The sequence below is a fragment of the Vulpes lagopus genome, chromosome 7 (assembly GCF_018345385.1).
Source record: "Vulpes lagopus strain Blue_001 chromosome 7, ASM1834538v1, whole genome shotgun sequence".
Taxonomy (NCBI): Eukaryota; Metazoa; Chordata; class Mammalia; order Carnivora; family Canidae; genus Vulpes; species Vulpes lagopus.
This window is the reverse complement of record NC_054830.1, coordinates 52,585,883-52,603,015: the sequence shown is the minus strand read 5'-3', so window position 1 is coordinate 52,603,015 and position 17,133 is coordinate 52,585,883. Positions and strand designations below refer to the sequence as shown.

The 17,133-nt window shown below is 52.7% G+C and overlaps 1 protein-coding gene across 1 annotated transcript; it reads right to left on the bottom strand.

The window, feature by feature from the left end:
* Positions 1 to 6,269: 6,269 nt before the first annotated feature.
* On the bottom strand, positions 6,270 to 11,526 carry RHO (rhodopsin). The gene is made up of 5 exons (XM_041763944.1): positions 11,166 to 11,526; positions 9,038 to 9,206; positions 7,594 to 7,759; positions 7,253 to 7,492; positions 6,270 to 6,380 (listed from the first exon to the last, which is right to left on the bottom strand). The coding sequence occupies exons 1-5, from the start codon at positions 11,524 to 11,526 to the stop codon at positions 6,270 to 6,272; spliced, it is 1,047 nt and encodes a 348-aa protein (XP_041619878.1).
* Between the last annotated feature and the right edge of the window lie 5,607 nt (positions 11,527 to 17,133).

Genomic DNA, 17,133 nt, shown 5'->3' with positions numbered 1-17,133 from the left:
TGAACCCAGAATGTGTCTGTGGAATATGTTGCCCCCCTTCTTTTTTTTTTTTTTAAAAGATTTTATTTATTTATGACAGACACAGAGAGAGAGAGAGCCAGAGGCACAGGCAGAGAGAGAAGCAGTCTCCATGGAAGGAGCCTGATGTGGGACCTGATCCCAGGACTCCAGGATCATGCCCTGGGCCGAAGGCAGGCGCTAAACCACTGAGCCACCCAGGGATCTCTGCTCCTCCCCTTCTGAGAAGAGAGAATGCATGTGTGAGTGTGCGTATGTGTGGGTGTACGCACATGTGTTTGTGTATAAGTGAAGGCACAGAAGAAGGTCTGAAAGGATTCACACCAAGGTAATAGCAGTGCTTACCTCTGAGGAGGATGTAGGATTTGGAGGGGACAGGTTCAAACAGATCTGCATTCTTCTCCTGGTAGTCTCTTTATTTTTGGGATTTTTCCAGGGGACTCTCCATGACCAGATGTCTGGATTGAGGGAGGTGGTGGCCATCAAAGTGTTCTAAAGTGAAATCAGATATCACTCCCCCGCCTAGCACCCTTCATAGCTCCCCACTGCCTGTATGTGGAAGCTTGACCTCTTGAATCCGCCTTATGGACCCCCTTTCTCCCTGGAACCCCACAGTCAACCACTGTGGCTCTTGGAATCGGCTAGATGCTAACAGCTGGGCTCTCCTTCTCCTTTGTGTTTCTTTTATGTGTGTGTTAGATGGATGCAAAAACAGCCCCAATTTCTCACCCCTGCCTGTCCATATCCATGTCCATTTGCATGTAACTTTGCAGCTCCTCTCATACTCCTTGTGACTTGCTTTGATCAACAGAATATGGTGGAAGTTCCATGTGAACAAGCCCTGGCTAGCCTGCTGGATGTTCAGAGGCCCACAGCATGGTCACTCCTGTCACCCAGCCCACAGCTGGTCCACCAGCCAAACCTCCAGTTGACCACAGATGTTTTCATGAGCCCAGCAGAGTTTGACCAAGCTGAGTCCAAATCAGAAGTCCAACCACTTGGTTGACCCACAGAATCACAAGCAACAATACATGATGTGTTGTTATAAGCCATCAGGTTTGCAGGTTGTTTGTCATGCAGCATAAGTTAACTGATAGAGTCTACCTACAAGGCCTTTCTTTACCCTCACTCACCTTCTCTGTATGGTTTTCCATTCATCCTTTTGGACTCAGTAGAGCTCTGAAAAGCCCCCCACCGACCCCTTAGGAGGTGAGGACCCCCTCCACTGGTTCCAGCAGCCCTCAGGACCTCTAACACCCTGAGTTACAGCTCTCCCACACTAGCCCCTGAGTTTTGGAGGGCCCCAGGGGTGGGCAGGGCTGTGTCTGTCTTGTTCCTGGTGCCTAGTACAGTGCCTTGGCACACAGTAGGCACTTAGCACCCACTGCTGTGGAACCCCAGTGCCAGAGCCCAGCCTGGCCGAGCAGAAGAAGGCCTGAGAACCATTTGCAGGAACCATGTTAGAGCAGGAGACAAGATGAGGCAAAGAGGCACATGGTGCTGGCACAAACAGGGGCAGCAATTTTGATCACATTGTGGGGAATTTCCAAGAATTGAGAAATAGAGAAAGACTCAGAGATACAAACATTCCCACGAGCTTCATATGAAACCCTGCTCCTGGGCTGTGCCAGGATAGAGCTTTGCATTTGGAGGAAAGAAATTCTAAAATGTGCTGCAGATCTAAAAATTCTTCTTGAGGATTGCCTTTTTACAGGGAAATGATAAGTGTGAGGATCAGACTGCTGGAGAGAAGAAGCACTGCTCAGTGCACTTATGTGACTCCTACTGAGACCGGTAGGGGATTTAAGTCCTGCTGACAACTGTTTTACCATCATCAAACATAGAGTGGGGGGTCTTCTCCAGGTGAACTTTCTCATAGGTCTAAAGATTATAGTTCTACTTTTTGGAGCAGCAATAAGGTGTTTGTTCTGTGTAACGCTAGCCCCATGTAGCATCAGGGCATTTGTGACTTTAGTCAATAAATGCATAGAAGGCAGGGCAGAAATAGTAATAGCCATCACGTTCTATGTCCATGTTTTATATTCACTATTTTATTTATACATGAAGAAGCTAAAGTTCAGAGAGGACCTGGGCTGGAACCCAGAAACCCTCCGTGTTAGTGAAGAAACCAGCTTATAACTCCAAAACAACAGTGGTTGAAACAAAAAAAAAACCCATGAAATCATTCTCTCATGAGACTCTTCAAGTGTAAGTTGTGGAGGGTGGGAAGGCAGCATGGGAGATCCAGCCAGGCTCCTTCTTGCTTGATGCTGTGTTGTTCTCTGCCCACAGATTCCCCCTCAGGACACAAGATAGCTGTTGTGGCTCTGGTCATCATGACCACACTCCAGCCATTAGACAGGAAACAAGAGAAGGGGAAGATGCCTCCATTCTCTGAAACATGCAACCCAGAACTGCACATACCATTTCCGGTTATACCCCCTCGGCCAGACCTTAATGTCCTGCCACTGCAGATGCAAGGGAAGTGGGGGGAGATGCAGTCCTGTGCTGAGTGGCTAGGAGCCCAGCTAGAACTCGGAGTGATATTACTAAAAGAAGGAAAGGAAATGAGTATTGGGGGCTGTTAGCACTTGCTTCCACCTCTTCTGAGGCTTCTCCATTATTTTAATCTCTTGACCACCACTCCAGGGGCTGCTCCTTTGAACTTGGTTCACAATTCTGGGAAGGAAACTCACATTTATTGAGTGCCTACTGTGCACTGCAGTTTTCATAGCAATAATCTCATCAGTCTCTATAGACAATTCTACCAACTGGGATGAGTCTCCTTTTTAAAGCTGAGAGACCTGAGACCTAATCAGGTTGGGGGACATGGTCTGAGGTTGCATGGCTGGGAAGAGCACCCACTGCTTCTCTGGGAGCACCCTGGGGGGGGCAGGAGTGCATGTCTCTGCTGGGGGGGATGGGGTAAGCTGCCATCAGGTTTTGCTGACTTGGTGGTGCTGGAGTGGGAGGGTTGGTTCAACGCTCTCTCCTCCAAGAGGCAAGATCTAGGTAAGAGAGCTCTGTGTCCTTGAGGCTGACCAGGTCACAGACCAGAGACTTGCTCCCTCCTATCCATCTCTGAGTCCTCTGCGCACCCTGGCCTGGGGTCTGCTTCCTTAGACTGGGTTGAGTGGGCAGATATGAGTGTATACAACAGGCATTCCATAAACCTGATGCTACCTGGAGCCTGGAGATGACGTGGGTCACACCCTCAACCCAACCTAACCTAAGTCGGCAGCTCTTTGCCTTTATACATGGCAAGTGCCCCCAAAGTGGCTGTCACATCAATTATAAATTAAAAAGGGAAAGAGAATTTTCTCTCTACCAGGATAAAAGAGACTTTTCTGGTTTGAGAATAAATTTTTTTCTCTGGATGTGAGGCTGAAACAAGCATATCGTTTCTCAGAATAAGTGGGCTGATGTGGGGCAGTGAGGACACAGGGCTGCCGGCCACTGTCCCTTCCACTGCCACGCCTGCCCAACACCCTTGACATGGAGAGTGAGACCTGGGGGATCAGCCATGGGAATCTTCTCCTTGGCATCCACACTGTGGGAAGGAGGCATGGTGGAGCCAGACATCACCCATTTCGTGGCCAGCCCTTCTGGGCCACTGTTAGCTCTGCCCACCCTGTCTCCGCCCTCCTCCTTTTGGCAGCCATACCCCCCAGGTATTTTTTGGGCTCCTTCCAGTCCCCACCCTCACTCAGACCATTTGGTTTATTTAAAGCTGGGGGATGATCAGGTGACCTACCCCTGGCCAATCAGAGGATGAATCCCCCTTGTAGCCTGGTGCTGGGTTTTGGGGTGAACAGCTGACCCTGGCTGGCCAATCAGAAGATGAATCCCCCTTCTAGCCTGGTGATGGGTTTGGGGGTGACCAGCTGACCCTGGCTGGCCAATCAGAGGACAAATCTCCCTTCTAGCCTGGTGATGGGTTTAGAGGTGACCAGCTGACCCTAGCTTGGCCAATAAGAGACCTACCCAGGGAGCTTTGCCAGAACTGTGAGGAAAGAGCAGCTGACTTTGTGAGCTGCTTCCCGAGCCTAGGACTTGCTGGTAGCCCTTTCATGCCACCTCTTGGGAACAGTCAGCCTATGTGTGGAGCCAACACAGAGAAAAGCATAGCCGGAAGGGGAGATACAGAAGTCTGATAACATCTGAGTGCCTGCATCCAGCTGTGCCTGAAGCCCTGAGCTTTTTGTTTACAGAAGCCAATAATTTCTTCCTTTTGATTCAGCCCTATTGGTTTAGAGTTCCTGCGACTTGTAGCTGAAGAAATCCTGACTGACATCCACTTAGGGAGGCAGAGTAAAGAGGGGTCATAGTAAAGAGCCCAGCTATTACCCACTCCAGCCCCACCATGACACTGAGGACCTTCCATCTCAGGCTCCAGCCACCCTTTGCCACCTTGGAGGTTGAGGGTAACTCTTAGGCCTATATCTCCATCCTTGTTCCCCTTGCAGAGGATGTTCTCTCGGTAAGGCCTCCTTCAGACTGAGGCCCAGGAATGTCAGAAGTCTCCCACCAGCTGCAGTGCGCCAGGATGTAGGCTGGCCACATGAAGCTTGCAGTCCTCTTAAGCTCAGTGTAAGATTCCCCTTTTGCAGATAAGGAGACACAGAGAGATGACAACTTGCTTGCAGTTTCACAGGCCACCTGGGTCTCTGTGACTCCAAAGTGGGGACTTTTCTCATGCCCAGGTCTGCTCCCTCTACCCCGCACCCCCAGGGGGCTCTGCCGGTTGCCCAAACCCAGCATCCTGGGGGTCAGGATCAGGTGGATGCTGCCCAATTTCAGTCCATCCTGCAGATAAAGAGCTTGAGAGCAACAAAAACCACCACCCTTAACACCAAGTATAGGAGCTGAGCTTTTAATGCCCCAATTTGCTTAGTCTCCAGGCTGAGCCAGGGAGAGCTAGAGCTTCGTGTTTTGGTTATGTGGAGGGGGGGCAGTTATGTAGGCAGCTCGATTCAGATGCCCAGAGTTCTGGCCAGCTTTGCACCAAGGACTCTCCAGAATGGAGAATGGAGTGGAGCTATTAAGACGGGCTCACCCAGCAAAGCAGCTGGAATCTGGGACCTGTGAACATCCCCAGGGAAGGTGAGTCCATCTGAATTTCCTACTTTTTGTTTCTAAGCTCTTTGAGACAAGGGTGACACTGGGGAATCAGCTCTTCATTAAATGTAGGCAGGTGAATATGGCTTCTAGAAGCTCCAAGCTGGCCCAGAGTTGCTGTGGCCTAGCTGCTGGGCAGGAGAGTGGGTGGTTTGCAGAAGCTGAAAGAAAGGCTTGTTTCTCCCTAGGCCGTATCGGGAAGGGGAAGCACCGGGCCTGCAGCTCCATGCCAGAGGTGAGACGCTGGGCCTTGGTCCAGACTCCAGTGCCCTGACATTTTTTCAATCCTGATGACTGCGTTTTGTGTTCCCTTGACTGTCCCTCCCTGCTGCCCAGCCATCAGCCCTGGTCTGGCCTTGACTCCTGGCTAATATTAAAAATTATGCTCAGGCTGTATGCTCAGGGCTCTGCCCGATCTCAAAATGGTCACTATCAAGAGGAGATGATCATATTAATTAATTATATTGATATTCATAATGTTAACTACAATCTGTACAGCTCTTTACCATTTACAAAGTGCTCACACATGCACACACACTGGCGCACACACACACACACACAAAATCTTGTTTGATCTTCCACAGCAGCCATGTGTTGGCAGGGCCAGGGATTTGGGATTTCCATTTTTCAGGGAAAGAAAGTGTTTCCAGGGAGGGAAACAACTGCTCAGGGTCATCAGCTGAGGGTGAGCTGCTGCTGCTAAGGTGTTTTCAGAGGATAGATATGCTCTCCCAGCCCACTCATTCCTCCATTCATTCCTCCATTCGTTCCTTCCCTCATCCACCTAGCATTTATTAAGCACCTACTGTGTGCCCCACTCTGTGCTAGACACTTATCCCTAAGCTGGGACACTTTTCCAGAGAGCAAGAGTTCTTGTGTTCCTGAGAGATGAGTTGGGGGGAGTAGGGGCAGAGATCCCACTGGCCCCTGGGAACTCGACTCCAGATGGAGCATCCTTGCCGAGTGGGAGCCTCATCTTTCTCTCATTAATTCTTTTTTTGTTTGTTTTCCAAACTCAGGGAAACTCTGTAACCTGGTTCCGACAGGACTGACTCCTGTGGGGCAGCTGTGGCTGGGGGTAGGTGTAGGGAATGGGAGACTCCTACAATCGGCCGTAGAGTCCTTGGCAGGGCTTAGGCCGGTGCCACCTGGCTGGTCTCCGTCTTGGAGGCGCTGGCAGAGGCCTCGTCGTCACCCAGTGGGTTCTTGCCACAGCAGAGGGTGGTGATCATGCAGTTCCGGAACTGGAAGGCAAGGGACATGAGTCAGGGTCAGGGTCCACTGAAAGTGTGTGTAGCAAACTGGGGTGGTTGGCAAAATTTGCCTCCAACCCCTTCCCTGCTTCTGGCACTCAGAGGGTTCCACTGCCCTCTCAAGCCTGGCTCCCTGGAGGGAACTTAGTAAAGCACATGTGGCCCCACCCCAGAGATGCCAGGGACCGAACCCAAGGGGGTGTTGCTACTGCTGACATTCCGTGATGCCCTCTGTGTGCCAAGGGCTGTCTGTAAGTATCTTATTTAGCCCTAGAGTTTGGGATTTTGCCCTCTCTAGGCATGAAGGCACTGAAGGCCAGAGAAGGGAAGTGACTTGCCCAAGGGTCACAGAGCTAGAAAATAAGAACTGAGATTTGAACCCGATATGCCTAGCTCCAGAGACCATGTTTTCCCCACTGGATCATGTATTCTGCAGAGAAATCACTGGTTGATGTTAAAGAACTGCTTTATCCCTTCATCCCTCAGATTAAGACTTAGCTCCTTGTTCAGCTTTGTGGAGACTGGCACCCATCCCCAGGCTTTGTGGAGAATGGCATCCCATTCCCAGGCTTAGGACTTAGTCTATTTGACTTTTAAAGTGGGCCTCCAGAACCATCTGGCCTGGCGCATCTCATCCTTGAGCCAGTCTCAGAGACACCTGGAGGGCTTGTTAGAAATGCAAGTTCCTGGGCCTACCGTGAGCTTCTGATTCAGCAGGAATCTGCATTTCTCCCATATGCCCTGGGGGATGCCAGTTTCCCTGTCTGGTTTTGCTGGTGGAATGACTGAGGACACGGCTTGTCCTCCACAGTCAGTGCCTGAAGCCTGGGGCCCCTGGACCCGCCTGTCCCACCAGCAGGCACCTGCTTGTTCATCATGATATAGATGACAGGGTTGTAGATGGAGGAGGACTTGGCGAAGAACGCCGGGAGGGTCATGAAGATGGGGCCAAAGTCGGAGCCCTGGTGGGTGAAGATGTAGAATGCCACACTGGCATAGGGCACCCAGCAGATCAGGAAAGCGATGACCATGATGATGACCATGCGGGTGACCTCCTTTTCAGCCTTCTGGGTGGTGGCCGATTCCTGCTGCTGGGCAGCTGCCTGCAAGGATACAGGGCCTGCTATCCAGACTCCTTTGGGACAGGAGCCGGGCTCAACCCAACCAGCACATGTGTCCCCAGCACCCAGCACAAGGATCATACCTCCTTGACTGTGAAGACGAGCTGTCCATAGCAGAAGAATATGACAAACATGGGGATGGCGAAGTGGACCACGAACATGTAGATGACGAAGGACTCATTGTTGATTTCTGGCTTGAGTGTGTAGTAGTCGATCCCACATGAGCACTGCATGCCCTCTGGGATGTACCTGAGCACCAGAGGGGGGTGAGACAGGAGAGGGTGTAAGGGAGACCCATGCGTGAAGGACCTGGGAACAGGCCGCAGTCGATCAGAGCCCTGGCTCTGCCAACACACCTGCTGTGTGGCTGGTCTTGCTGTGGGCCTGCTTTCCCTCTCTGTAAAATGGGTATGATAAAATATCTGCTTGGCTACATAACTGTGAGGATTAAATCAAGGGAGATGAGAGATTCAAATGCCCTTTGTGAAAACAGTGTGCTTTGGTTGTACGGAGGCTGTGGTATCACAAGATGGCCCAGTCTCTCACCTAGCAGAGCCTATATGCTGCTGACCTGCGTTGTGTTTCCTCACCAGACATGCTGCTCCCAATGGCCAGAGACTAGGCCTCAGGCTCTGCAGGGCAGAAGTTGGTGGGAGAAGGAAAAAGCTCCCAAATTCTGTATCGGAGGCAGTTCATACAAACCAAGTTCTTACTAACAGGGTAAAAGTATTTTCTAAGCCAAAGATGGGCACACAGAGTAACTAAGGGATCTTTGCACATTGCCTAGAAACAAGAGGTCAGGATGTTTCAGTGATTTCAGAGGATGATGACAATGGTGTTCATTGGCTATGCCTGTGTGGATGGGACTGGGCAGGACTGGAAAACATAGGGAAAGAGTCTGGAGGGGGTGGGCTCAGATTCAACGGAACAAAAATTGACCTCGCAGGCTGAGAGAGGAGGGAGGGGAAGAGAGATTTCCTGGAAGCAGAGGGACACCAGGCCTCCAGGAACCCACAGGGTCACGAGTCCAGTTTCCCAAACCACTGTCCTCCTATCTCCCATCTGAGCCCCATTTGGGAATGATGGACTAGAGGCTGGACAGGACCTAGTTCCCAGCCCAGCAGCTACAGTGTCAGCACCTGCACTAGGCAGGCTCACCCTCCCTGGGTGCTGAGGCCCAAGGTCAGAGGGAACTGCCTATGGGGCAAAGAGGATTGGAATCTGGCCCTGGCTTAGTTGAGGATTAGGGGCACAGCCAAGGTGAAGGGTTGGGGCGTCTTGGATTCTCCTTGACATGGGGGCTCAGGAGATGGGACCAGCCCCCATAGCAACATTAGGGTCTGATTCTCTCTTCCCTTGCCCTAAACTCCTCCCTTGGGAGAGCTGTCAGGGTGGCCGTTTAGGGTAGGGGACATATAAGCTCGATGTCCAGAACCAGACAGCACCAGGTTTGAGTCCTGGGTGAGGGACCCTACAGAGACCCCCCCCCCCCACCGGGGACCCTTCTCTTTTGCTCAGTGCCATTACCTGGACCAGCCAGCGAGGGGGGGTGCCGCACAGGCCAGCGCCATGACCCAGGTGAAGGCGACGCCCATGATGGCGTGGTTCTCCCCAAAACGGAAGTTGCTCATGGGCTTACACACCACCACGTACCGCTCAATGGCCAGGACCACCAAAGACCACAGGGCAATTTCACCTGCAAGGCAGTCAGGGACCAATCAGTCAACACACCACCTACCTGGACCCCACTGCCTAAGGAGGGAGCACTCCTGGGTGGGAGAGGGCGGCCAGGAAGGCAGCCTGGGGCAGGGCTGGGGCCAGGACTTGGGATGGAGATGGCTTGGACTCTGGGAAGAGGGGTGAAGAACCAGTCTGCGAAGGAGAATGTGCAGAGTAGACCGGGGTGACAGGCAGAGTGCCTGTTGGAGTTGGACATCCTCCCTCCCTCTTAAGCAGTGGCCTCTCCCACCTGGGTCTATGGGTCCCACATCTCAGAGCCAGGAAGCTAGGGAATCATTTGTCCAGAGGAAGAAGCAGAAAAGAATGGGGAAATTTGGGGGTGCCTGGGTGGCTCAGCGGTAGAGCATCTGCCTTTGACTCAGGTTGTGATCCTAGGGTCTGGGGATTGAGTCCCACATTGGGCTCCCTGTATGGAGCCTGCTTCTTCTTCTGCCTGTGTCTCTGCCTCTCTCCCTCTGTGTCTCTCATGAATAAATAAATAAAATCTTTAAAAAAAAGAATGGGGGTATTCAAACATTACCCCAAAACTCAATGGGGAGGTTGGCCATAGACTCTATCAACCGAACCAGGATGTTTCTGAGAGACAAAGTGAACGCTAATAATTATTACTCCAAAATAATAATTGTAAACTGGTGCCAACCTTGCATGGAAGTGCCCACCTGTACATGGTACCCTCTCATCCCTGTCTTCCAGCCTTTTTGTGTGGGGAAGTTCTTCCCCTCTGAAGAAACTCCTTCCATAGGAAGGCATTACATTGTGTGGTGATCTGTAGCTTTGAAAGATGCTTTCGAGGGACGCCTGGGTGGCTCAGTGCTTGAGCATCTGCCTTCAGTTCAGGGCATGATCCCGGGTCCTGGATCGAGTCCCACATCATCTCCCCACAGGGAGCCTGCTTCTCCCTCTACCTCTGCCTCTGCCTCTCTCTGTGTCTCTCATGAATAAATTAATAAAGTCTTTTAAAAAGAAAAAAAAAGATGATTTTGAATAGTTTCTTTGGAAAAGTGATGAGGGTGCTGGAGAGACAATAGATCCTGTTTAGCAGCTGAGGAAAGTGAGGCCAGGAGAAGGGAAGAAACACATTCAGGGATGTGGCAGGGCAGTGACCAGGGCCTGGGTCTTCCGGCTCAGATCCAGGACTGGCCCCCCTTCTCTGGGACACACAGCCTCTCAGGCAAGCAGGAGAGAGCCCGGGGTGGCTGCAGAGCCTAGCATCAGCCAAAGGACTGCCCTGTCGCCTTGTCTTCTCTTTGCTTCACATGTCCAGGGCGCTGTCTCAGCCCCATTCCCAGGGAATCTCCAGCCATCACTGGGTGTTTGTCACCCTCAATGAACACAGATCACCCAGCTTCAGGCCACGAGACAGGGGTGAGACAGGGGTACCACATATAGACAGACCCTTCTCTGCAGGGTCAGATGGATGCCAGTGGGGAGAGACTGAGCACATTGCCCAACACAGGCAGAGTCCAGTCGCTGGAGAACTGATCATCTGTGTGCCATCCTGGGCTGAGAGCCCTGAGCTCAGGGATCCAACCTGTCCACCCCTATCCCCAGTGCCCGGCATGGGTCTGACCAGCACAGGTGCTCCAAGGGAAACAACATGGCCCGAGGGGCCACAGCGATGTGGGGTGGAAACTCCCCACCACAGTGTGGCCCCAGCAAGGCCATTGACTTCTCTCATGCTCAGATTCCTTGATGTAAAGGAAGAGAGCGACAGTGTCCAATGCCTGCCCTCAATAAACAGCCTAGCTTATCATCACTAACAGTGTATGTTGATCAAGTGGACACTGCTGGTGAACATAGCGGGGAGCAGCCCTCTTAGACACCATCCCCAAGTACGGGCTGTCTCTCCAGATCCCTCCACTCCTCCTGGCTCCCGTATCCCCCCCCATCCCACCACTGAGACCCCAGCTCATACCGCCCAGTGTGGCAAAGAAGCCCTCCACATTGCATCCTGTGGGCCCGAAGACAAAGTATCCATGCAGAGAGGTGTAGAGGGTGGTGGTGAAGCCACCGAAGACCATGAAGAGGTCAGCCACAGCCAGGTTGAGCAGGATGTAGTTGAGAGGTGTACGCAGCTTCTTGTGCTGGACTGTGACGTAGAGCGTGAGAAAGTTGATGGGGAAGCCGAGCACGATCAGCAGAAACATGTAGGCAGCCAGCATGGAGAACTGCCATGGCTCAGCCAGGTAGTACTGTGGGTACTCGAAGGGGCTGCGCACCACACCCGTCTTGTTGGAGAAGGGCACGTAGAAGTTCGGGCCCTCCGTCCCGTTCATGGCTGCGGTCCTGGCGGCTGCCCCGTGGGCGGCTCAGTCCTAAGAGTGCTGCTGAGGCCTGAGCTTGGCCACCCAGGGCTCCGGCAGGACGACTTCAGGCTCTGACCCCCCCCCAGGCCATTATAAAGTGACCTCCCCTCCCTAAGCTCCTGGCTGAATCAGCACCCGGGAGATTGGGGGCGTTATTAATCATAATAATCCCCACTGCCGCAACTAGGGGCCTAATTGGCTTCCAAGAGAGGCCAAGGTGACTCTAGACAGAAGCCTGGGGCCAGAGAGGGGAGGTGCTGGGGACCCTGGGAAAGGGCAGAAGGCCCGCCCCCAACTCTTCTGGTCCCCAGGAATCTCTGCCCAGATCAGTCTGGCCTGGCATTGGGACCTCTGGCTCCATGCCATGTCTCCCTCACTCATGTGAGCTGACTTTGTCTCCCCACTGGACAACGAGCTCCCAAAGGGTAGAGGCTCTGGTTATTCTCAGTCTCCTGACTTCCCACACAGCCCTTTACCAATTTCTTCCCCACAAGTCACCTCCTGGCTCATCCAGTTGCCAGGCTCTGAGCCCAGCCCACCTCACCAGATTATGAGCTCTGTGAGGGCAGGGGCCTCATCCTGCCACTGTAGCACTCTTCATGCCAGACACACAGCCCAGCATAGCCCAGGAACTCACTAGTTATTTGAGTTGGAATCCACTCGCTCTCTCGTTCATGAAACATTTATGTACAGACCATTGAGGATACAAAGATCCAGAAAGGAGGAGGTTATGGACTGAGAAAGACTCTGACGTGGGAAGAGCAGATCCAAGTCCAGGGAGGTGCTTCCATGAAGCTAAGGCAGGGGAAGACTGTCTATGAAAGGGAGGTGTCTGGGGAGGTGGGGTTTGAGGAAGAGGAGTATATTGCTAGGTTGCCAAGTGGGAAAGACGGGAGACTGAAGACAAGAGCTGGCAGGGGCCTGTTTGGGGGTGAGGCCGCACATGGGCTCTGGGGCCAGCTCTGATGGATCTTGATGCCAGGCTGAGGAGCCTGGTTTTATCTAAAGGGCAGTGGGCAGTGGCTTGGGCAGATCTCAGGGGCAGATTGGAGGAAATGAGGATAGAAAAGGAGATCAGGGCTTGCTGTGCTGGGCACCAGATTACTGCCGTGAGCAAGGCAGGCTTGGTTGTGGCCTCCTGGGACTCCAATGTGAAGGCAAAGCCCAGCCTGGAAACAGAATTGGCTGGACACTGCAGCATGCAGGGCACATCTAGGGACGTCTGGTCAGACTGGGCTGGGTCAGTGGGCCTTGGAAGCTATGTGGCAGGTAACCCCATGAGAGGGGGTTCTGGGGGCAAATGGAGGCTCAGCATGTACAGGCTCTCCCCATCAGTGAAAGGAGCACCATGATGCTTCTGAGGAATGAAGTGGAGCAGACGGGAGTGCCCGGCACAAGGATGCTTTAGGACCACCCTCCAGTACATGTGTGTATGGAGCACCGACAAGATGCTCGGTTCTGACAAATGCAGGGCAGAAGGAGGATGCCTGCAGGAAGTATCGTCTGTGGGGTTGGCAGGGCTTACAAATAAACAAGTATTGAAACAAATGAGATAGGAAAAGTTCAGCTTGTGACCCACTCCCAACACACTGTCATTTGGAGCAGCCTGGGAAGGTGGAGGTTTGAACTGGGAATTTGGTGACAGAAGGAGCCGGTGGGGAAGTGTCCCTGTTTCTGAGACTTCCATCTCTAGTCTCTTCCCACTGAAATTCCCAGACCTGTTCACTCAGACCCCTTCGCTCCAGCCCCGGCTGGTCCCCGTGGTGTCAGGGCTCACACACGGAGGGCTGATGAAATGTATGCTGGTAGAATGAATGAGCGCAGGGGCAGGCATTGCGGGGCGATGGTGGGGGGGGGGTGACCTCTCGCTGTTTAAGAAGCCTGGCTCAGTGATTAGGCCCAATGCTAATGAGGTCAAGGTGGAGGGTTTGATTCTGACGTGGCCCTGGTAGCCAGACGGAGGGAGGAGCACTGGGCCCAGCAGCGGCCCTCCACACAGTAACCCTGTGTAGGCCAGGGGGAGCCTCAACCCTAGACCTCTGTGCCTTGCCTTCACCTCCTCCTAACACTTCTGACAGCCTGGAAGCTCTTATGTTCTGTTCACGTGTTTTCTGTCCATCTCACAGGCTGTCATGTGAGCAGGTGGGGTGGTCCCAGAGCTGAGCACGGTGCTCAGCACGTAGCTGAATGCTGTAAATCGTTTCCCCTACACTGGAAAGAGCTGGGATCTCTGTGCTGTTCACTGATGTATTATCCTTAGGGTCTGGCACATAGTAGGTGCTCGGTATTTGTGGACCAAGTGAATAGATCTATGTTATCTCAGTCAGTGCTTCCTTTTCTAAGTCTCAGAGTTTAATGACCCTCCCTCAGAGGGCCATGGCCAGGGGAATTAAAGGCAGCACAGGGTGACACTGCATTGTATTCTGTGAGGCATGACAAAGAATCTTTTTTTAAACTAAAAATGCTTTTTGTTTAGAGCAATAGGCTCACAGGGAGCAGGAAGTCATTAGAAATCACCCACTCTGACCCTCCCTGCTACATTTCACAAGTGGAGAAACTGAGGCCCAGGTTGGCAGTGAGTCAGTGGCCCAGGTCACGTGACAAACCTGGGGTATCACCTGCCTGGCCTGCCTCCCACCCCACACCAAAGACAGCTCTCAGGAAAGATCTGCTAGCCTTTCATACCATGGTATAAATGACTAAAAAGAAAGGATTGTGCTGGGCTGATGGGAAAGCCACTAGCCTGAGTCACACAGGCCTGGGGCAGCAGGGGTGGCCCAGAGGGCAGGGGGTGGCACTGGACTCTTGCCTGGGGCTCTGAGTCACCCTGAGTAGTCCTACCTCCCCTCTCTAGCCTCAGTTTGTTGGAATTAGAAAATCTTGGGGGATCCACACCCATCTGCAGGGTAAATGTGACCTGCTTTCCCACTAGGGCCCAATCACAGACCTTCAGACCTTACAGTTTAGGTGTCATGGTCGCCCCTAGTTAGGCATGGTCCCTTTACCCTTATATCTGGACTGAGACTCTGTAGCTACATTGCCTGGGCACAGCTATGCCCTGTGCCTCAGTTTCCTACTCTGTTGCCTGTAAGTCATCAGTGACTATTGCTTACATTAGCCTCTTTGAGTCTAACTCAGGTTACAAAGCAGTCCTTGAAAAGGCCCCCAAATCTATAAACCAGCGCTCCCACTCATCACATGGGTTTCTACTCAGGACTTATCATTCTCAGCAATGGTCTTATTCATCTTCTTACTGATTCACTGCCCATCTCTCTCCAGAGTGCAAGGTTGGCCTGGCCTGTACTTTGCTTCATCTGAACTGGCAGCTTAGAGTAGCAACTACATAAATATTTGTCAAATTAATGAACAATTCCTGGCCTCTCATGAGGAGGTCTCACTCCCTACCCTCTGACCACTGAGGAAATGGGCACAGAGGGTTAATGTCCGTTAGCAGAGCCGGAAGTGAACCAGCTAACTCCCTAGCCTGAGCTTTCTCCTCCCATTCCAGATGCTCCAGAGAGGGCCCGGGGAACATGCCAAAGAGACAAGCCCCAGTGTGGGTGACTTTCTGAGCCACTGGCCCCTCTTGGGGGTGACCTGTGGGGGTGGGGAGCTGGGGAAGGCTATCTCTGAAGATGGTGGCCCCTATCTCCAGGCTTCCCTGAGCCTGGCCTCCTGAGCTCAGGTGCGGAGCTCTGACTTGGCCATGGAGGATTAGGGGCTTAGCAGGTAGCACACAAATAGCTCTTAAGCCTCTGCAGAGAGGTGCTGCTGGTTCAGCAGCTTCTTCCTCCCTCTCCTCCTCCTCCTCCTCCCTGCCTCCTCTCCCAGGCTTAGCTCCACCTGGCTGCATCACTATGGCTGAGTGAGGCCTTAGGCTGAGCTGAGAATGCCAAAGGGAAGAAAGGAAGGAGACAGACTGACTCTCCTCCCCTTCCTTCCTCTTCTCTAGTCCCACTTCCTCCCTCCCCCTTCCCCCCACTTTCCTCTTACCCCAACATCTGCCAAACAGGCTTGGGGCTAGGTCCTGGGGACACTAAGATACATTCCTTGCCCTCAGGAGCTCCCAGGCTCAGGGGCCAGCTGACAAGGGGAAAACCAATAACTATGGGAGGCAGGTCTCTGCTCCCAGGCCCAGTGCTATGGGACCCCAAGGATCGAGGTGTGGACCAGGAGGGAGGTGGGAGGCCTCGGCAGGGGGACAACTGGGCCAAGGCACAGGGAGCAATTGGCTAGCTGGCCCTAGGGCCTAGGGTGGGCAGGCTAGGGAGGACAGGCCTAGGAGTCTGGGTGCTAGCTGGCTAGCAGTGGGGAGGAGCATGATCAGGTTCTGATTCTAGGAAGATGTTCTGGAGTCTGAGTGGAGTATTGAGATTAGTGTATGACACAAGGTGAGAGCCCTGCCCAGTGCAGGTCTCTTTGCTGAGGCTCCCAGCTGCCCCAAGGGTGGGGCTGGGACCAGGGGAAGGTCACCTGGTATCTGCCACAGGCAGATGGGGTCTTGGAGACAGGGCATCTCTGTACCGGTGTGAGAGCCACAAGGGGCTTCTGGCTTCAGTAACCTCAACTCAGGGTACAGGGGGACACCCCTGAGGCCAGGTTAGAGCCAGGCCCACCTAAGGTTTGGCCTGGGGCTCTTTCTGAGCCACACAATCTCCCTCTTCCTTACTTTCTCCTTCCAGGGATGTGGATAGCGTTGGGGACTTGGAAGATCAAGTCACAACCTGACCAACCAAGTTGTGCAGCCTATAGCAGCCATGCCTCTCTCTAGACCTCAATGTCCTCTCAGTGAAATGGGCATCTCAATAGTCCTACAGTGCCTTCCTTGTAGCATGTGAAGGGTTGTCAGGCTCATCGGATAGACACGGTGGCTGGAGCTTCAAGGTCAGAGCTGGAGTATGCCCTTTTGCACACATAAGGAAACTGAACCTTGGAGAAAGAAGGGTCAAGACCCTGTCTAGGCTGGGACAGAGGCGATGGAGAACAGAATGCTTAGGTACAAAGGCTGTGCCTGGATGTGAATCCTGTCTTGGCTCAGTAGGTATTTGTTGAATGAAAGGAGAAAACGTTGAGCCTCAGTTTCATCATCTGCATTATGGGCACTCTAGGAGGCTGTTGAGGATGATGCATGGAAAGTGCTTAGCACAATGTCTACTACTCATTGAGCATTTGATTTAAAGGGAGCTACAATGATTGTTTCTCAGACTCAGACTTCCAGAGCTCAGCCTCCCTGTGGCAGCAGAACTTGGCATGGCACACCCTGGTTTTCATGTTATTCGGCTAAGAGGATGCATGCTGGAGTCTCAGGCTGGGCCCCCTCCCCCTGCCTCTAGCCATGGACCATCTGATCTGTCACTGTGATTGACGCCTGTTGGGTGGCTGGGGCTGTTTTCTCTCTCTCCTCTCTTCTTCCCAGCCATATGCAAATGATTTTAGTTCAAGTAATGCGCTAATGGAAATCCTAACACATTAATAAATGTTTAGCAAGAGAGAGAGCATGCATGATCGTAAGTAATTAGACACTCAACGGAGGAGTTCTGTTGGCACAACTGTCTGGCTCTCTTTATTTTCTTCCAT